At 37.3% G+C, this 22,830-nt stretch overlaps 1 protein-coding gene across 1 annotated transcript in view; it reads right to left on the bottom strand.

Moving 5' to 3' along the window:
* Positions 1-1,183: 1,183 nt before the first annotated feature.
* Positions 1,184-22,830, bottom strand: part of LOC118823465 (alpha-(1,6)-fucosyltransferase-like) — a 52,409-nt gene continuing 30,762 nt past the window's right edge. The window contains exons 5-8 of the mRNA XM_036593106.1: positions 7,170-7,416; positions 5,265-5,441; positions 4,325-4,475; positions 1,184-2,610 (exon numbers count right to left, since the gene is read on the bottom strand). Coding sequence (XP_036448999.1) covers positions 2,278-2,610; positions 4,325-4,475; positions 5,265-5,441; positions 7,170-7,416 — 908 coding nt within the window. The 3' untranslated portion in view covers positions 1,184-2,277. The remainder of the gene's footprint in view (positions 2,611-4,324; positions 4,476-5,264; positions 5,442-7,169; positions 7,417-22,830) is intronic.

Raw genomic sequence — 22,830 nt, 5'->3', positions numbered from 1 at the left:
TTTTTTTTTTACAGGAGACTTGCTTCAGTTTTTAAAAGAAATCTTCAGGGTTCTTTTTCTACACCCTTAAGGCTCAGTTTTCCAATTAATCCTAAAGACATTCAGTAATGTTGAGGTCTGAACTCTGTGCAAAAATTGTGCCAATTTTTTATTTTATTTCATTTTCTCAGTAACAGCTTCCTGAAGGCTACACATCCTTTCAAATCCAGTACTGAGTTTTCTTCTCAGTGAAAGAATGGACGGAAGCACCTGTGGATTTTTTTCAGATCTGAAGTAATAGTGGAGTTTGATTTTGTCCTCTAATGATGAAAAATTTAAGTAATGTTTATCTGATTTTTATCTGATAATTTTGGGGATCGACCAGGTCTTTTATAGTTGTTAGAAGTCCTTTTTCTCTATTTATATTTTTAATCAATTTTTGAAACCCAGTTTGGATACTGTTTTTACACTTATTTTCCTTTGACTTTCCTCTTCCTTATGCAAGTGGATACAAAATGGACAAAACAAAATGGAGAAACTGTGGCACCCTAATACATAATATAATTTATGTGTACAGTCAAATGTGTATACTGAATACTTCAAATATGCCTCAGCCTCATTTTAAAACCCAAATTATTTCTTCTATAATTACAGATTCAGATCTTCTGAAGAGACATATACATCAAAACATATAAAGCACACATACGTCAAAACAGCAAGAAACTCGTCTTTTCCATCTTTTCCACATACCAAACAAGTTGTGCAGTGAGGAGATTCATTCCATTTTTGGTCCATTTAGATGTATTTGGTCTGTACTGCATTTATACTTCAAATGAACCACACATCAGAGTTTGTTTTCAAGTGAACCAAGTGATCGACCTGCTCAGGGGGTCTCTGTCCGTTTATTTAGTGCGCACCGGAGTTCGAATGACAGCGTTCTTACTTTGTCTAATAAACCTTACAACCAGAAAAACTGCACCAGGGTCCTAAACGAACCAAGCCTGCCAAGTCTGAATGCACCTTACATTAAATAGACCAAAGGGTGGTCTCTGACTTTTGTCAGTACTATGCGAAAGACATCTACTACAAACACACACACACACACACATATATACACACACACACACACACACACACACACACACACACACGCATCCACACACACACACACACACACACAAATATTACTACAGACACAGAGACCTGTGTTGGCTGATCAAGTTTATTTGATCGGCTTATCAAAAATGCCCTCGCAAACATAAAATATTAAATTTTTCCTCATGGTAGATGAAACCTTACAACAACATCATTCCATCACTGCCATTAATCATCCACTCATCAACATCATAATCATCATTATTAATATTAGTATCACAATCTTGAATTTTAAGTGTCATTTCCTGTATCTTTTTCTTTTTTTCATTTTAGTTTTGAACTTAATAACTTTAAAGCATCTTTTAAAAAAACAATGGAGAAATGTGGTGAATTAGACAGTGATAAGGAAAGGGGGCAGAAGGGGGCAGATCTCTCCATAAGGCTCTGCAGTCGGAACGCTCACCACTAACCTTTGTGTTCCACCAGACGTCAGCCGTTCTTCTGAGGCACCTGATTCGCATCCATGCTCCACACATGCATACGCACATGCAGGCAAAAATACGTGAATGTGATAAAACAACTAAAATTATCAAAAACTTTTTAAAAGCACTGGATGGCAGAAGAAAATAAAAGCACATGTTTAGAGGAATGTAAGATGGCGCGAGTTGTTGGAGGGCATGAACGGAGTAGAAAAAAAAGGCGAAGGTGGCGAAGGAGGAGAGGAGTGGTGGGGCTGCAGTGAAAGGATGCTGTCAGTGCTCAGACGGAAGAAAAACAGCACAGGAAAGAAAAACAAAGCTTGAGCCGAAGGTATATGTTCAAAATTCTGCTTGTTCTTTTAAGCAGTCTGTCTCTTCTTTTTCTTTTTTTTTTGAAGTTTAATCTTAAATAAACAAATGTAGTTCCCTTCATTTTAGCTGGAGGTTTCGGGATAGAAGTACCTGAAGTGGCGTGTTTGTTGATCCTGGTGTTTTTTTTTTAAAGAGTTTATTCTAGTTTCCTTTCTACAACCCTGATTGGCCTCTTTAATGGGTGGCGGGATTAGAAACTAGTCCCAGACCCTGTAAAATAACGCCTTCCCCCAATACATACACATTCACACACACATACACACAGTGCATTTCCATCCAGGAGGTCCAGGGTTAACTACAGTATCCTGTACTGAACATATTCCACATAGTTTCTCTCCATCTCACTCTCTTTCTACTGCTTTTGGAGAAGTTTGTCAGCTTCAGGGTAAGTGGGGTACTTCACTGTCTCAATCTTCTCCTTCACTTTGTATGAGGGGTAGAGGCCGGTGCGGCCACTCTTGCGGTTGATGCCCTTGGAGTAGCCGTCCCAGTGATTGCCAGCTACACCAATCACATCTTCAGGCTCCAGCGGGATCTCCTCATTGCCGCGAGGCTGATGGGGGTAGATGGCAATCTGGTTGTGTGCGTTCTGCCCACCGAAATAGTAGATGTCGTCTAACGAGTGGAAGTAGGACGAGGCATCTGGATGCAATGTCTGCATGATCTCATAAGCCACGCGACAAACCTGTCCATATGGGAGAGAAGCAGGAATTAATGGGCTTTTCCCTTTAAACTCTATATATAGGCCCAGTTTTAGAGGTCTGCACTGGTATGAAATCGAAGCTTGCACGCACTAACAGCAATGGATTATCAGTTTTACAGAATCTTTGTTACATGAAGTGCCTAAGTTGATCAGGAGAATACTGAATAAACTATATTTACTAATCTGAAAGCCAAGCTTCTGCTGTAGCTAGTATTGACTTAACTGGCGTCAGAAAGCACTTTGATGCTGACATTTGTTTCTGGCTTGTAGCTGCTGCATCCACAGTAAATCTGTGACTGAAGAGATGATGTGCCCGTCCTGCTGATATTATGGTTCAAAACACTATTGCAAACTCTATGTGACTGGTGTGCTGTTCATCTGATATAATGACCAGGTCATACAATTTACACAATTAAGATATCCCCGACTTATTTGGAGTTTTAAACAGTTCCAATATTTATTTTTATTTTGTCTGTTCAAAACAGTTATTAAGACCAGCGAATACCTTGATTCATCAAAACACATAAAACACTAGAAGTGGAACTGTGATTGGTCAAGATGTGCAGAGCGCACAGTAAAAAACAGTGTGACTGATTAGAGGGAACATTTGTAAGACAACAGCCAATATCACAATAATGATACATTTTTGTATGTCTACATTCTCTTCTTATTCAGTGGCTACATGCACTGGTGCATTTAATGACTCTGGACCCCTAGGGAAAAGATAGGAATGGGGCCTCCTGGATATACATTTATAAATTAGTAGAGACCTTTGGGATCCCGAGTGGCACTAGTCAACAGATCTAATATTTCTCGATCTGAGACAGTTGAAACAATATTACAAGATTATTGAACTACTTCTAGACATAGTTTTATTAATTTTAATTTTATTATGTAAAATTATCTTACTTTATTGGCAGATAATTTTGCTTGTTTTAAGAAAAATGCTACATCTGCCAATATAATGAGATATTTAGGTACAGTGTAAATTAAGTAACGAGTAGAGAGACCTTTTCCAAGTAGCAATAATTAGCTGTACCTATGTACACTAACATTAACACTAGCATTATGTTTGATCCGTTGAGCTTGTACAGCGCTGTCCTGAATGAAAAAATGAGGTTAGCTCTGGAAGTGATGCGACAAACTTTTTGCTTTCCTCACTTTATTGCATTTCTCTGCTGCCCTTGGATAACTTCATTTAATTTTCCCCCTCAACACTCAAAAACCTCCTCTCCATAATGTAGATTTTCATTTAATTGCCTTGTTTAGATCAGTCCGTCTTTATGCAGTTGTGTCATCATGTAACACCATGGAACAGTCCAACCAAAACTGGGGGCTGAGGCTGCATTGAAATTACTGAAAATAATTTTCTGCAGTCACAAATTATAGCTGTTTTATAGTGTATATGTATTTCAGAATAAGCTATTTAACATCAACACCTGCAGGATTTATCTGTATTTCCATAAGACTCTTGGCTTATGGGGGTCCTTTTATTTTTAAGGCAATTAATCCTTTCATGTTGTGACTTGCTGTTTCTCTGTAATAAATGTATACAAAATAGACTTTGTGAAATGCCACCTCACTTTGCTCAAACAAACCCCTGATCTTGTAGTGTTCTGGTAGCTTTACTGGGAGAAAGAAGACTGCTGATAAAATACAGCAGCAGCAGATAGGAAAGTAAAGCATGTGAGAGCACCTGGGAGGAGAAGGTGCAGACCAGGAAGTTGGTCTGGGACAGGAAATGGATGTCTAAGATGACTCCTCTTAATGAATTCTCAGTGTAGCGGTTGTGTAGGCCGGCTGACCATGAGATGGAATTGTCGCTGATAAACTCATAATCTGGGTACCTGACACACACACACACACACACACACACACACACACACACACACACACACACAAATACATACACACGCCATTAAATACAAGTTATTCACTGTCAGTAAAAAAGTAGAAAATGTATATTTAACAGAAAACTACACAGAAGCTTCAACAACTTATATAATATTCTTTCAGTACTTAGTATGCCCGCTCTTTGCCTTCAATGCAGCTTCCAGCTTCCATTCTTTTCATAACCTACTGGATACACTGCCTCCACAGTTTCCAATGGTACAACTCTGTTTCGTCCATATCAGTAAGTCTTTGGAGAACGTGCACAAATACAGACAAAATAAATGCAGGACAGAAGGCTCCATCCATATCCATGTCTGTATTTAATATTGAGCATTAATGAAGCTTTAAGTTGGTTGCATTTTCTGCTAATCACAATTAAAGAAATCTCAAACACATTCAACGATGTTGAAGTAAGGACTCTGGGGTGGCCAGTCCAATGTTCTGAGAACAGCAGCCATTTCTTTGTTTGATAGGCAAATTTTCTTTTTCAGACCCATAGTGTGCCATATTATCTGTATCTTTTCAGAATTTTGAGTTTTGGAATCTGTTTTTGTTGGACTTTCTCATTCATTATGCAAGTGGATTATCTCTTGAAAAATGAATAACCTGTATTGGAAATTAAATAAATAAAGAATGATCTCTGACTTTCGCACATTACTGTATACCATGTGTCTGATGTGCGAAGATGCCCCGATAATCATCATATTCTCTTCTATTTTTGATATACACACACTCTCACTCACTTGGACTTGGCTTCCTGCAGTAGTGAGGGGTCGTCGGTGGCCAGGTAAACACGCTTCTTGTCCAAATGCATGCGCTGGGCCAGGCTCTGGAACTGGTCCTCCACATGCAACATGTACTCCTCTATGGGGTGAAATGCTGCCTCTGTGCCCACCTTATCTGTTCTACGCACATGCACCCTGCAGAAAGCAGAAGACTCAGTTGGAGCTTGTACAAACAGGACTGATGGAGTGTGAATGAGTGTGTGTTAAGTGGTGACAGTGTATGGGTGGGAATCTCTCACTCTCTCTTCACGTGTAGACACACACACACAGACACAGACACAGACACACACACACACAGACACAGACACAGACACACACACACACACACACACTGTAGTGCAAAAGGGTGTAACCAGGTGCATCCCAAAAAAGACTGATGTCTTGTTTTAATTAAATATATTTTGTTTATATTCTTGTTGATTATTGAATTTTCTGTTTTATGTTGGTAATGTATTATATGTCTTATGGGAACAATTTGTTATGTGTTGTTGCCCGTCTTGGCCAGGACTCTCCTGTAAAAGAGATTTTAAATTGCAATAATTTTTTTCCTGGTTAAATAAAGGTAAATGAATATATTATGCATTTTATATCTTGTTTTTCTCTCATTTAACTGTTTTAAAGGACTTTTTATTTTTCTGAAATAAAGGTGTTTGACGTAGTTTATAAACATTGTCACAAATTTCAAAATGCATTGTTCACGCCCCAGTCCATGGAGTCCATATATGAAAACTAAAGCCCTATTCATGCTGGATTTATTTTACCTGGGGAGGACCTGTAATCTGAGTTGTTACTGATGTGATCTGTGATTTTAATCCAGTAACAAACTGCCATGTCTGTAGATTTTACAGGTCTGCTAAGTAGAAGCAATATCATAATAGAATAATAGCCACTGTCGCGATATTTACACATTTAGATAGAAACAGCTTTGTACATTAGCCTTTTCAGCAGTAGTTAGAAGAAAAAAAAATTAAATATTTTTGAGCTACTATAAAGGCAAAGAGCAATTATAATTGAATATAAACAGACAAAGATACATGTCAGTAAGAATTTCAAGTAGGTCAGATAATGAAGATAATGTGTTTCCAGAATTTGCGAATCTCACCGCAATCCATATTTTCTCACATAGCAGAGCGATATTCCTATGCCCATTTTATATCTTAAATACAGTGTAGAGTAAGCCACATGCATTTCCAATTAATTAATGATGAGCTACATTCTTCAAGGTAATAGTCAAGTTATACCTTAGGTACAAATTTATTGACTACAGCTCTCCTACTGCTGTGCAGTTTATCAGCCACACTGTACCCTGTCCATCAATGGAAAAAGGCCACCACAGGACCACTGCAAACTAGATATTATTTGGATAGTGGACCATTCTCAGCACAGCAGTGACATCAACATCTACTAAAGTGTATAAAAATTTCTGCATATATATATATATTCATATAAAAAAAGTATCAAGTTAAAATAATACTGAGGAATGATGTACTGACATAGAACTACAGTGGATTTTCTTAGTGCATTCACCATTTATCAGCACAGAAACTGAAGTTTATTAGGTTCTGTTCTTATAAAATAAAAAAATCACAGAAAAAAAATCACAGAGTAACACCTTAAAAATTGAATTAGCCCCCTCACGCACAAAAGAAAAAACTAATCAAAAATTAATAATATGTATTTTTTGAATGTTTAAATTAAATATGCCACACATTTCCATTCAACCAAACATAGTAGAGCCAACTTACATGGACTTTTGCCTCAACAAAAGAAAAGGGAATTAATGTTGATTAATGTTGTTTTCAGTTTGTAAGTCAATCAACTCCCCTGGTTCATTTTCTGGGTTGTGTTTTTTCTCTCTCTTACCCTATAATGGGGTGTTTGAAGCCCAGCTTGGCGGTGGCCTCGCGCATCTCTTTCTCCAGCCAGGCCTGAGGCCGGATTAGGTATTTGACGAACTGGGACACCCACCAGACGGAGGGGTCCCCGTGCAGCCGCTGGAGGCGCTCAGCCAGGTCCTCTGGGATGGCCAGTGGCAGGTAGGGGGGACGAGGGTGCAAGCTGTCCACAATGGGCAGCTCAATCACCTGCACATCCCGATCATTGGCTTCGCCTACACACCCACATACAGATACATTCAAAAAGAATGAGAGCGAAAGAGAAGTCTTTAAAGGTTCTACCATTTAATTTATTGCTTTCTTTAATAACATGATCTCAATGCTGCTGTTGCATTTATTTCCAAATGTAAAGGATCTAACAAAGCTGAAAATTTATCAAAAGTCATTATTACTGAAAATTTATCAAAAGTCATTATTTTGGTTGTACCAACAACAATTCTGAACAAAAAAATCAGATGAATAAGGAATATACTGTACTCTTCAGTTGCCCTTTATTGCTACTATGATGAAACAAACCAGTAACAAGTGCTACTTCCCAAGTAGAGCTGGGTGACATAGACCACTGTAGTCATGGTCCACGTTATGGCCATATTAGGATCTTTGGGTCTAAGCTCAATTTCTCTATGGCCAGAATTGAATGGGGTTTTCAAAAAATTCCCTCTATCACACCCCTGTAAATAAAACATCTAGGTAGGGTATTTCAATAGCATAAAACTGCTTATCAATAAAAATACTATCAGTGTTAAAACTAGAAGGCTGAATTTAGCTTTTTCACCAGCTTCTTGTTTGAGTTTTCCTGTTCCACCTTAAATGGTTGCATTGCAGCAGCAAACATTAGCAAATGGGACAAAAAAAAACAACCTGTTGGTTCTGTAAAACAGTAAAAATAAGTTAATGTTACTCAGCTGTCAAGCAGAAATAGAGCAACCTGCTCATATCATGAATTTCAACTCTCCATGAAGCTGTTACGCCAGCTGTTTGTTCGGATATTCTGATTCTGATCAGCTTAACAGGGGGAAAGCAGTAACATTAAGCTGAGTCTGTACTGAATTAGCCTTAATATAGGTAAGTTTGTGTAGCTTTAAATCAAGCTATGCCAGTCTAATGATGTCAAATTAGTGCGTATTTAGCATAAGCTTACAGATAGCAATTTTCATATTTCAAGTCCTTAATGACCTTGTAATTTAAAGGATTCAGTGATATTCAAGAGGAGAATGTTTCTTAGGACAAAACGTATCAGATCTGGAACATTTTTGGTTATCATAGGATGCGACAGAGGCAATTTTCAAACACTCCTTTCATTCTTCTCATAGAGAAATTCATTTTAGATCCAGAGTTCCTTGGGTATGGGTATGGCGCAGACTATAAAATGGTGACAAGACCACAGTGGTCTATGGAAAAAAACGTAAGATCACTACACTCTAAGATGTTTTTACAATACACAACAAGCTACAATATTTTTTTCTGACATCAGACAAGTGGGAAAAGACAAGCTAGTGATACATTTAAAAACACTACAAAAACTATGCACACAATAATTATTATTCAACATTTCACACACTGTGCTACACTGAATTAAATTTTACAGGACTACTTATGCTCTCTTTGCAGTCAGACATGCAGACAGAAAGTTTTCTTTAAATATTAATGATATGCTCAAAAAAGCTTATTACGAATTTATTATATCCTGTTCTAAAAAGTCGAGAATGCTGAGTTTAGGTTATTTAGTTCAATAGAAACCCCTTATGCCCAGTTCTTTGGCATGGACTCTTATTTTGAATTGCAGGGCTATGTGTGTGCGGTAGCACAGCTTCACAGAGCCTAGCAGTAAAAAAGGTGAGCCTAGCTGCTAACTTTGTGTAGTTTCTTATTTGGGCTTGCTTCCTGATCCTGTCTTTTTCCACTGTACCTGTCTAATAAAGTGAAACTGCAAGTTTGTCCTGTTGCGTATCCCCGTTCCACAGCCCCATTCTTTCCCTAACCCTAACCCCCCACAACTAAAAACAAATCAAAATTGTGCCAATGATGGTCCACCAATGATGAAGTTCCTTTAGCTAACTTGTTAACAATACCAGGGACTAAGTGAGCAAAATACGGGGAAAAAAATACAAAAAAGAGTAGGAGAAAGAGAGTGAATTAAAAGACTGGATTTGACCTCAAATGGTTGACGATTCAAGGCACTGTGCAGATTCAGTAAGTGTGAAAAATGTGCACAACATGCCAGGACTTATAAACATAAAATAAATGCAGCACCGTTCTCATCAGTGAAGCTTAATTTTCTCCCATACATAAATTGAGTCTACTAGCCCTATGACAGACTATGTGTAATTTTTTTAATCATATCTTTTTTGCCTTTACTGGTATAATTACTTGGCCTGTTCATTATATGCCATGTCTTTCCCTTCATTTTCATTCATGGCTAGTTTTATTTAAAAAGAAAAGTTAAAAAGAAAAATGTAAAATGTTACATTATTTTTGAAATGGTTACTTGCGAAATGCAAAATAAAAAAATAAATTCATGCAAAAAAAAAATAAAATAAAATAATAATAATATATATATATATATACACACACACACACACACAAAATGTATATATTATTATAATAAGGAGCCTCTGTCTTACACATTGTGGTAGGTAAGGTCACCTGCTTTGGGCTTTTTTTTTCCTCTTGTGAGATCTGGGAACACTGGTGAGCTGGTCTATGCAGCATTTTTGTCTGTGTATTCTGTTTGCTGTGTCCAGTTTACAGTAAAGCAAAGTTATGGACCAGGGGTTGTATAAAAGAAACTTCTTAAGTCTGAAATCTGATCTTATCTGTTCAATCACCATGACAACTTCAGTTCTTCAGTTAGGACTGAATTTAGGACAGAAGCTATTACAGAACAACAGTTCTTAAGTTCATAATCTTATCCTAATATTTAGGATAAGACGAATTTAGACGACAACAGAAACCAAAATGACAAAGCTGAACAAAGTTTACAGAAAAGACAGCAAAATGACGGTGAATGTATGAAGCTGAAGTTGACATTTTTCCTGCCAGCAGCTTCTTATTCGAATATTCCATTCCACCTTAAATGGTGCAGCAGTTACATGCTGGTGGAACGACAAATTCTAAAACGAAGCTTGCGAATAACAAGTCAACTTCAGCCTAGTGGTGAATGTTGCACTTGTTTTACCTGCAGAAGCTGTTACAATCGGTCAAATAGACAGAGCTGTACTTCTTTTGTTTTGCTGCCATGAGAAAAAATGGTCAGTTCACCTGGTGAGTTTTTCCAGTAAGAGTATAAGTGCTGAGCGAGGGCACATTGATGCTGTTGATGCTATGGAGACAAACTTGAACTCTAATGCGTCACTTGTCTTCAGAAATAAAATAAGCTGAGCATGAGCACAGTGACAGGCATCTGATGACGGTACATTTATATCAGATTTATGGCAGAAAACAAATCCATTTACATGAAAGTGACTACGTTTCTTCCACTTTGGGTCTCAAATCTTTCCAAGTTTTTCTGAGTCAAAGTCCGTGTCACTGGTGTTGAAGTCAAAGTTGAGTCTCAAGTCATATAACTTAAGTCCACACAAAAATTGTATTGTATTACAAAAACATCCTAATTAGACAAAATTTCCTAAATTCTGTCAGAACTTTAAGACAACCCCAGAGATTTTTTTTCTAACATCATTTTGGAAAAAAAAACAAAAAAAAACACTGCAGACACGATCTACACAATCCCCTCTTATTAACTTTGTGTGTTAATATTAACGGAAACTTGTCAGATAAAATATTACAGTGATGTTGGTGAATAATGAGGAGACAGAGTTGAACGTTGTTGCTGTTTATTAGGAGGAATAATGTCAGGGCGGTCTGGGCCAGGGACTGTAGTTTTTTTTTGCCCTAAGATTTGACAGGTCAAGATAAGATTTTTCACAAATTTGTATTACAGAAGCACATCTAAAATTAATTTTATCTTACAGGATCTGATCTCATATCTTAAGTTGCTCGATTAAAGTTGACAATCAGCTGTCATGTCTGTTACCTTGCAACTGACCACACGCACACACGCACGCACACACACACAGCTGAAATGTAAACACATGATTAAAATAATCAGGTTAGTTTGCCGGACAGCTAACGCTAGCTACCATTACTGAAAAAGGTCCAACAAAACTAAAGTGCAATATACTTGAAGTTAAGAATTTTGTGACCGTTTATGAGAGCATTTCCTAAATGCTCACGTCATTCCTCCTAATAAACAGACACATGTTCAACTCTGTCTTCTCATTATTCACCAACATCGCTGTAATATTTTATCTGACGAGTTTTCATCAACATTAACACATGAAGGTGATAATGGGGGTCGGTGGAGTTTGTGTCTGCAGTGTCTGGGGCGGTCAGAAAAAAAGTCAAAGCACCGTTTTTGATGTAGATAAATGTAACGTCATTATGCTAGTTATTGTGAACTATTCTGCCCGTCCCTGCATAAAATGACAGAAACAGACGGTTGCCTTAAAGTTAGGACAGAATTTAGGATATTTTGTCTGGTTAGGATGTTTCTGTAATACTGTTTTCTTATCTGGAGTTAGGATAAGATAATGAACTTAAAACTGCTGTTCTGTAACAGCTTCTGTCCTAAATTCAGTCCTAACTAAAGTTGTCATGATTACTGAGCAGATAAGATTTCAGACTTAAGATGTTTCTGTAATACAGCCCCAGATCTTTCTCCTTTGGAGAAACCTCTTCTATAATATATTATGTTTTGTTTGTCTCTCTCTATGTCTTTGTCTCTTGTGTCAGTAACAGTACCGCTCAAGAACCTGATGGCTGAGCTGAAGCCATCGGAAACTATGTCATCCTGACTGGCTGTGCTGTGGCCTGAAAGAGTATTTCTGCCATGCCGATGGCACAGCTTCTATGAGCTTGTCCTCTGCAGCAGGGCCTGGACCAAGCCCCTGGAAACCCCTAAAGGATTCAAGTTAGGTCCGCCCACCATAGTCCCAAAGATTCCTGTGGAAATGATTACAGTGCCCTTTACCCTTCAATGGTCATGACCCACACAGAACCACCACAGAACAAGTATTGTTTGGGCAGTGGATCATTCTCGTTGGTGGTCAGTGCACATTGATAAATTCACCTTGATGTTGTAAAGAAAACAAAGTTTTGCTTGAGACTTGGTTCTATGTCTCTTATTCCATTTTCACATATACAGGGCTGGCCTGAATAGCATTTTACAGGCTTCAAATACTTGTTTTTATTTGTAAGTGAGTACTCAAATATCACCCTTAAAAATAAGAATTTTTAAATTTCAAAATGCATGGAATCACATGAATGAAAACGAAAATGCATGAAATGAAATTATATTTAATTTCAAATTGAACAGATGTTAGGTATGTTTGAAAAACCAGTGAGCTCTCTACATAAACAGCATTTTACGCCATAATATGTGTGATCCCAACAAGAAGGCTGTTTCAATTCTTAGATAACTCAAATATGCTGCCTCCTGAGGTATTTTATTTTGATCTAGAGAGTATCAAATGATCATTGAAGCAGTGCAGCAAGTGGTGCGGCAAGCAGCTCGGCGAGCAGTGAAGTCATCTTCAACTATAAATGTATTCTGATTTTCTGTGGTACTTATTTTGTTTTTCTTGCCACAAAGGTGCACCAATAGCCTGTAGTTTGCAGTTTAGGTCTGTCAGTGACCATTTTGCAATTTTCGGAGCCCCAAGCCATTAGCATGCATGCTAGTGAATTCTGAAGCCTCAGGCTACTGTTTTGAATAGCCAGCTGCTAGGCTTGCTAGCTAATAACCAAGTAGCTTAACTAGTGGAATGTTTTGTCAAATGTTAGCAAATAAAAAGGGAGCGCTATATAATCGTTAATCCGTTTGTGTATGTCATGCTGGCTACATCTGCATTCTCTCCACTCACTCTGTATATATGTATATTATATTTATGTTTGCAACATTTATATATTTTTTACCACTCTACCATCTTTTTTTTGTACATATTGTAACTGTCAATTGTCGGTTACTTTCTTGCACTTCATAAGTAAATAATACTACACTTCTGGTTAGATGCCAACTGCATTTCAATGGCTTTGCACCTGTACTTTGCACAATGACAATAAAGCTGAATCTAATCCACTCTAAAATAGATTATCCACAGTTGTGTGTGGTGTACGTAGATTTTAATTTGATGTATTAATGTGTATGTCCCATATAAATATTCAAAACAAATAAAATAGTATGTGTTTTTTTTTAAAAATCCTTATTTATCTAATGAACCTTGTTTGGTGTGAAGAAAGGGTTTATTGTCACAGTGCTTAACTTTCACTGTTCAAGAGGAGCATATAGCGCTCAAATTCTTAAATGTCAGCATCTGACCACAACTCTATTGTCTATTCTGCTGTTTCGTTCAGAGCAAATACAATTAAAATCACTATAAAAACCGCAAGAGCACGGTGGTAAAAAGCTGAGGCAATTCTGACAATTGGTAAATGCCAAAAAAGAAGCGACACCATTGCTGCCTAATTAGAGAGTCTTATTTATCTGTCTTACAAGGTTCAATGATGGTTGGAATGGTGTGTAATCTAATTATTCCAGTTTTCGATCTGTAAAAAACACTTTTAATGTCTTATACTAACTTTGCATAGATTTATTGCTGTTCATATGCTATAGACATGAACCTAATTTACTTTGCTAGCCTGCCATCACTCCCTCTGTCTCTCAGCTCTGCAGTGGCTGCGTGGCTCTTTGTGGCTTAACAAGTGATTGAGTATGCACTCAGCTTCTTCACCTGAATGTTTTTTGGGCAAATATCCTTAAAGTGTAAATATCTTAGCTTTTTATTTATTTATAATCCTTTATATTGTTAATTTTTGTGATCGAGTTTATATTTTTATCTTATTTTTACTTTTAGTATTACATATGTTGTCTATATAGTAACAAGTAACAAACTGTAAAAACCTTGTTAAGTTTAACAAATTAACAAAGTTAATTAATTGCTTGTTAATTCTCTTCTTGTTACTTCTTTTCTTTACTTCAGTGCCTTGCTATCCCTTTGCTGGTGTGACACTGAGAATTTCCCCGTTGAGGGACTAATAAAGGATTATTTTATCTTAAAATCTGCGGGCAGATTAAAGAGTTGAAGAGGTCAAAGCCATTTGAAAGTCTCTGACTATCACTCAGTGGCAATTTTCTCACTAACACACAAGTGCTAACACAAGAACATTTAAAGGAACAGTAAAAAGCTGCAAACTGATTCTTTACCTTTATTTAAACAGGAAAAATCTCACTAAGATTTAGAACCTCTTTTACAGAAGTGTCCTGGCCAAGACAGGCAGCAACACAAATTGTTCCCACAAATCGAATAACTCATCACTAACATAAATTTAATAATCAACAACCCCAATAAATCATTTAAAATGCTGACAGTTTTACCTACTTTCACTGTTTGAAGAATTTTAAACTATTTAATGAAGTTAAAACTACTGAATGAAGTTTTTAAGATTTTTTGAAAAAGAACATTTAAGTCTTTCTGTAACAAATTCCAGTCACACGGTGCAGCATAACTAAAAGCTTGTTTTCCTAATTCAGTATGTACAGTTGGAATCTTAAGAAGATGCACATTCTGAGAGCGTAGACCATAATTGCTGGTTCTTTTTTGATGAACATTTAAGTGAATAATACCCAGACCAGCTTTATTTTTAAAGTCTGCAGAAGTATTTAAAATAATCTTACTGGCAATGGATGGACCAGGACTTGGTAGTACATTCCCTGACACCAACAGCATAAGAATAATTAAGCATCTCTTACTAGCTGCTTTAACAGGGAGATCATGTTTCTTACCAGCCATGGACAATTTATAGACAGTGCTATAAAATAATACTACAGAACATCAGTGGGATCAAATTTCCAAGACATAATGTTAGGACTAAAGACAGTGATGTTTCCTGTAGCACAAAAATATTTGTACACATTCCCTGAAACTGTACTTCAAAGAAAGGAACAGACAGCGTCCCACTGTCACCCCTATCTGGTCCAACAAAGACCAGACAACATAAAATGTCGAGGAATAAGTACATCATAAACCAAAGTCCAAATCCCATTTCAAATAAGACTTATGGAGCACTTTCAAACCAAGGGTTATCTACTGTTTCTCCAAACAAAAGCTGACCCAAACAGAATTTCTCCCGACGCAACACTTCGCAAAGCACGTTTCTCCAAACGATGTTTCACAAAGCACATCAAAACAGCAGCTTAACTTAAATAAATTTAAAAAGTTAACTTAAATTACAAACATAGAAACAAACTTTACATAGGCATGAACATGGACATAGACATGCTGCCATCTTGGATTCTAGTAGCTGAGGATTAGAATGGCTTCCCTACAAAAGCTGCCACTGGACAGACATGCAACAGTAGTTCATTTTGCATGTCGGAATGTTGGATGAGCCAGGTGTCTAAAAACTAGGGTTGACAGATGGGATCAGAAATTAAATTTGAATTTTTCTCTAGTTTGTTTGTCAAATATTCAGATATATTATAACTTTAAATAATTTAAATTAGAAATTAATTAAAAAAGAAAACAAAACATTGTTTGTAAAGAAAATTGAGAGGATAAATAACTACCGTAATTGCCAGTCTAAGTCAATGCTATGTCTCCTTAACCCATAAGGGGGTACCCAGCATAATGAGAAGCAGAGATAGCTTTAAACTTTTTAACTCACATTTCAGCTTGCATGTCATCTTTGTCATAACTACTGAAACTGGCACCTATATAGAAATGTTCCAAAATTAACTGAAATCTTTTTACATTAACATGTATTAAAGTTAAGAATGTTTTTTTGCTTCTCCTCAAAAAACACAATTTCGCAGATATGAGGTTTTTTTATGGGTGTAAGAATACACATTTAGAGTAACTAGGGCCAGCCCAAAATATTTTAATATTTGTTTGCTACATTGGTATTTATTCCTGTATTTAGTATTCGGAAGCTTCAAGCTTTGAGCCTGAAGTCTAATATATTTCATCAGCAAAGTTATTTAGATAAAACTGTTACTGTTAATATATGTAAAAGGTTACAAATAAAAAAAATATATAGCTGGTACAGCTGAATGCATTATAAGTTCATGCCAGTAATCACCTCAGCTCAGAAAGTAACAAACGGCATAATTTTCCCCATGGGTACTGAAGAGCAAAGATGGCTAAAGCCAGCAGTACACTTCAAATGACAAAATAATGAAATGAAATAAACTTTATATTGGGGAATGCGGCTAGCTTAATAAATAAATAAATTTGTTGGAGCACTGTTAATTATCAGATGTTAAAAAAATGGTCTGTGCAAAATTTTTGCGACAAGTGGCTGCTTGGAGGCATGACAAGTTTGATGAATCAAACTCAAATATGTAGGTATAGTGATCCTTATACCACTTGGTAGGCGGTAATGTGTTTTCACAAACAATCTTTTTATCTCCTTGCACAACATGGGCACAACGGTGTCAGTGACGTGTTGTCGGGAAGGGAATAGTATAACAAGGCTCCATTGTATTAACCATATTACAAGGCCTTGTTTGCCATTGTGTTGCCTTGTCGAAATGTCCTGCCTTAGCACATATTTATATGTAGCTCCCTACATAAAACCATAGGTAGGACATTTTTTTAGCCTAAATCACATAAAGCTGCTTCCTATTCGCCAGCTACTTGTTCAAATTTTCCTGTTCCGCCTTAAATGGTGCAGCAGTTATTACTAGTATGCCTTTGGCGCCAGAACGTAGCTACTGCACCATTGAAAGTGGAACGGGAAATTCAAACAAGAAGCTGGCGTCTTTGGTAGCCAGCAGGAACTTTTCTAATTCCTGTGTCCATAGCATTACTGTAAAATGTACAAAAAACAAGAAAAAGTATCCACATTTTATAGTCCACACACTGTAGCAAAAAAGCACATGAGAAACACAAATTACTATGCTATACCTATCGGCATGTTCACTCGATATGTAGGGCAAACTGTTAGAACACCGGTCTAGTGTTTTTCAGATTGAGCCATCGGTGGTAGCGTTACTAGTCAGCTAGGTTTACTAATGCTAACGTTAGCGGGGTGCCTTTACGCTACTTGTTTTATGTTGGAGTGGAAAAGTCTAATGGCTAAAGATAGATTGCAGCACTGCCATCTAGCGGTTGGGCGTTTAAACACAACACAATATGAACCACAGTATACCACAAATCTTTGCATGTAAACTTTTAATTAAAAATCAATACTATGTTTTTGAGAATAAATACATTATCACAAAACATAATATGGTGATACTCAGGTGTGCTGATATTTTCTTATGCCCCTACTGTGGTGGCACTTCATTATTTCTGTGATCAGGCAGTCCCTATATTTTGAAATTAAACTATACAATTTTGTGAAAGCCTCAGTCTCACACATTGCTCACTGTTAGAAAGATAACATAACACAGCTCAAATTGGCAGAGTATTAGAAGGGTTGAATGACTTTCAACTATGTAAAGACATTCTCTCTTTCAAACAAAATCAATGTTCATTTAAAAGGAAAATGAAAGCAATGCACCGAGACTACTGTTTGACAGCTAAAACTAATTGCCCATTTTAGTATGAAAACAATTTATCAAGGAAAAAAGAAAAATCCCTTTTAAAGGGAAAACAAAATGAGAAGTGCATGCACACACCATAGTGGGAAGAATTTAAATCACATCACAGCATTAAATATTAGAAGCATGCTCCCCCACCACACATAAAGCAGTGTTTAAGAAATTCCCCAGTCATGTTCATGTAACCTTGCAGTCAGCTTCTCTGCATGGGGATGTGGTATTCACAACCTTTCTATCTTCAAAAGACACATAAAAACTCACTCTCTCTCTTGCTTCACTGGGGCACTAAGAGAATCTAAATTACATCTTGTCCTCACATCCTGATGAATAAATTGAAGGGGTCCTGAGGGAGGAAGTATCTTATTATTTTTAATTCATGGTGTGTTTGTTAGTGGGGCCTATTCTTCTCCAAGGACCTAAAAGATTATTCAGGGAGATTAAGTTCCTTTGACCCTGTCTATGGCAGTTACAGCAGCCGCAATGAACCTATGTTGTGTGCTAGCGGGGATTTTATTTTCTTTAGAGTATGTTATTGCTGCCAAACAACCATGGAGAATTGACAAGAATGTTCAATTGCCCATCACTGTACACTGCAGTCATTTTGTGAAGTTTTTTTGCTTCTTGTAATATAGCACTGTGTAATGCAAAACCCTTTAATTTATAAGTCTTACACTCATCGTCAAATAATTAGTCGCACCCAGAAGGAATCAACTGACAGGAATGAAACTGGATTATCACAGGACACCATTACGAACCTCTGCAACTCCACGCTGAGACGTCTGGCATGTTGCATTAGCAAACATGGTGGCCAGATGCCATACTGAGAGACACTACTTCTGTATGTGTAGCTCAATAAATATTGCCCATATCAGTTAAAATTTTTAATCATTCATTGTTCCCGGTAACTTTCATCTTCCTTCCGAATACCATTGCAATCCGACACTTCCTTCTGGGTGCAACTATTTTTTTGACGATGAGTGTATTCCCATGCTGGGGATGAAATGGCTCGCTACTCACTACATAAATACATTTAAATACTAGCTCCTGCACCCTAACGGTACATAAGATAGCCATTTGGGATTTGGCCACGTGTGTACAATTCCATACTGGGCAAACAGTGCACTCTTTGAGTGCAGAAGCCAGAATTACATAACATAAACATAGTGCACAATATAAGGAGGAGGGAGCCATTTGAGATTGAGCCTGACTTTAATGCTACCTCTCTTACCTCTTTAATGCAAATCCAACTAAAATACAGACATTTTAAACTTGTAAAATGTTCAAGTCTTCAATTTTTCAGTCTTCTATACTGCAGTTTTGCAGTTAATCATAAATAATAAGTTTTGTGATTAAAAGCCTGTGATAATAATAAAGCCGTTGCTTATCTTTTAGCCTTTTCACTTTCAACAAAACTGGTTTCTTATTTCTTCAACACAGTGATACATGTGAGCAATATTGCTACACAAGGGTTTTTCATTACTTGACACATTAATACAGAATGCAGGTGTGCATAACTGAAGTATTTTACAACGTGTTCAAATGTGATTGTAGCCAATCAGATTTTTGGACCACATCTGTTTTACAAATGTAATGACATTATTACATCGTTATTTACTTAGTCACATAATGTATTATATTCACATTCAATTTGCATTCTAGACAGGTTTGAGTCTGCCCTCTACATTTTTTTCCATTTGTTTCAAAGTCAAATTAACAAAAACATGGAACAAAATGTTAAGGAGCAATAACAACAACTTTATTGAACTCAAATTATAATATCTCCTCATCTACTTAGAAAAACAAATCAATTGAAAGTTTATAAACTGCACTTTCAAAAGCTATGAGTTGTAACTGTGGACAAGTTGCTGTTTGACACGTATGCAACACGTCTTAATAGACTCTGTGAAAAAGAAACAGAACTGTATTGATGTGTACCCACACCCACCCACACCCTTCTTTATGTACACATATACAATACTTTGTAACACAAGTGCTACATTACTGGTCTTGTCTTTTTCACTGCTTTTGTTCACTAGCCCATATAAAGCAGGAAGTCCAGTCTGCAGAACAAAAGCAAAGGAAACTCTGTCCTCTGGGAGGAGGGGAGGGGAAAAAGACAGAGAAAAATAGACAGAAGGAGAGAGATAAAGAGAGAGGACTCTGTTTTAAGGTCACTTCTTTCAAGTTTAGAAGGCATTCTCTCCTTCCCCTAGGCTTCCCCAGTGAAACATATGGCAGGGAGCAAATACACGCAGTCTGCTTTCACTGCAGAAACCAATTCTTTTCACAGCATAGTGTGAAGATTAAGGATACTAAATCTTTACAGCAAAAGTGTTAAACTGTTAAAGATACTATTTGTATCTATATCTGTTTTAGAGTTTCATCAGAGGTGCATTTTTAAGTTAAACCAGTGGTTACCAATCCCTGTTCTTTGGACCCTGTTTTTGTGTTTTACCTACTCTAAATACCTAAAGCAGCACATGAGGAGCTCAATAATTAGTTAATAAGCTAAATCAGGTGTGCTAGATGAAGGAAAGCACAAAAGTGTCCAAAGTGTGGGGGTCTCCAGGGCTGGTACTGGCGACCGATGAGTTGCACTATAGATCACTTGTTCTAAATCCTAGGCCTAGAGTACCACTGTTCTGCAATACCTTCAGTTCAGAAAAAGGCTTGTTGACAATACATTCAAAAGTAGGGAAAATTAGGGAAACCTAATGCCTCAAAATGTTTTACTACAAAAAAACTAGCCATTTTTCCTTACAAAAGCTACAAAACTGCAGAAACGGTAAAAAGGGACTACCTTGGGAATAGCCCATACATTTTATTTGCAGGTTGGAAAATCAGCACTTATCTTTACTCAAGGCTTTCAAGTGCTGTTACAGAACTGTGTTGGCTTCCAGGTGGTGCAACCTTCTTAACATTGGCCCTTATTGGGAGACTGTAAGCTCAATCTCCTGCAAAAGATAACTGGACTCACTCTCTCTGGGTAATCAGGATGGCCCTCCTTCTCCCTCACCACTCTATTCCAATGACATTGCGACAGTTTCAAATGTCGATAGGTATAGCATAGTAATTTGTGTTTCTCCTGCTTTTTTGCCTCAAATGTCTCTAAGGAAGCACAGGCTAGCCTTCACCCTCCTAGCTTGGGAGCACTGTGTAATGGGGGAGACCTAATTAGCAGGTGAGAATTAGACATGACTAAATTATCAATCTAATCCGGTGTAGCGGTGCACTGTTCTACTGTGCAGTGACACCTGCACACATATGACCTTTACGGAAGAGTCGTGAGAAGAAAAGCTTTCCTGCATCCCCACCACAAAATTCAGCATCAGAAGTTTGCAAAAAATTATGCATTTTGAAAACAAGTCCTGTGGACTGATGACCTTAAAATAGAACTTTCTCACCACAATGAGTAAAGGTATGTTTAGTGGATAATGAGTGCAGAATTTTATGAAAAGAACATCTCTCCAATTGTTAAGCACAGAGGTGGATTGATCATGCTTGGGGCTTTTGTTGCAGCCAGTGGCACTGGGAACATTTCACTGGTAGAGGGAAGAATAGAGCCAAATAAATGCCAGCAAATTCTAGGAGCCGACATTAAACACTGTATGCACTGTAAAAGATAGAAATAAGAAAGTAATACTGCTTACATTTTTAAAGAATTGTGTCATCTTTCATTTTTACACCTTTTGGAAATCAGGTCATCTTTTACTCACTTAGCTATTCATAGCAACAGAAATTTTGACCAGGGGTGCCTAAACTTTTGGATGCCACTATACCCAAAAGGGGCTTCCAAGTGGTGTGACCTTCAATCCATGCGCCTTTGTGTTAAAAGATTGCAAAATCAATCCCTGGCAATGCCAAAGCCATCAATGGCTGGGAGTCAAAAAGAGAGTAATTGGCCTTACTCTCCCTTTTCACTGCAATACGCTAACAGTAGTCACTGGTCTTCACTTGTAACAGTGACTAATTTTCATATGTCTTTATGCAACAGTTAGTTCCGGCGACGCAAGCTGATTGGTTGAGAAGCGCTCTAACCGTGCTGTTATTTTGCCACAACATCACTTTTTTTCACAAATACTGTATCACTCCGCTAAGACACCGTTGCTAAGCAACGAGTTTGACAGCTAAAGGAGACGCTCAAGCCATTTGAACGTTTTTACTTCTTACTTTGCACACAAACAGAAAATGGACACTTAAGATCACATTTGACCTACAGCCGATTTGGTCAGAATCTGAAGATGAGACTACACTAAATTCCGAAACTATCATTACCACTGAGCAAGCTTTTCAGTCAGCAGCTGTGACAGAAGAACACCTAAACAACCTGGAATTAGCCAGACGTGAACCGAATACCATTCGCCAGACGTGTAGTCTCATCTTCAGAGTCTGACCACATCGGACTGAGCCATAAAACTGCTGCAATAAAAAATAAAAAAGCTTGCTCAGTGGTAATGACAGTTTTGGAATTTAGTGTAAGGAGCTGGAGAACGAACTGCTGGCTGTGCAGCGAGCGAGCGGAGCTCGTTACTCTGACGTAGCAACGAGCTGCTTGCTAAGCAACTATAATTTGGCAGAAGGAATCACTAACATTAAAACATTAAATGCCACGTTCACGGACCAATTTATTTATTTCTTACTTTATTAATTAACTGTTGTGTAAAAGCAATAGAACACTCGAGGTCGTGTTCTATTGCTTAAATATTTCATTGTTACTCTGACAGGCCTCTAACAGTAGTCACTGGTTATCACTGATTAAATATTTCGTCTTTCTACAACCCTATTTCCAAAAAAGTTGGGATGTTGTGAAAAATTAAATAAAAACAAAATGCAATGATTTGCAAATCATTTAAACCCTTTATTTAATTGAAAATGCTTTAAAGACAACATATCAAATGTTGAAACTGAGAAATTTTGTGTTTTGAAAAATATATGCCCATTCTGAATTTGATGCCAGCAATACATTCCAAAAAAGTTGGGACGGGGGCAACAAAAGGCTGGTAAAGTTGCCCAATGCTTAAAAAAACTA

The sequence above is a fragment of the Colossoma macropomum genome, unplaced genomic scaffold (assembly GCF_904425465.1).
Source record: "Colossoma macropomum unplaced genomic scaffold, Colossoma_macropomum, whole genome shotgun sequence".
In the NCBI taxonomy this organism is placed as follows: Eukaryota; Metazoa; Chordata; class Actinopteri; order Characiformes; family Serrasalmidae; genus Colossoma; species Colossoma macropomum.
The sequence above is the reverse complement of the archived record's forward strand: the minus strand, read 5'-3'. Positions and strand labels throughout refer to the sequence as shown.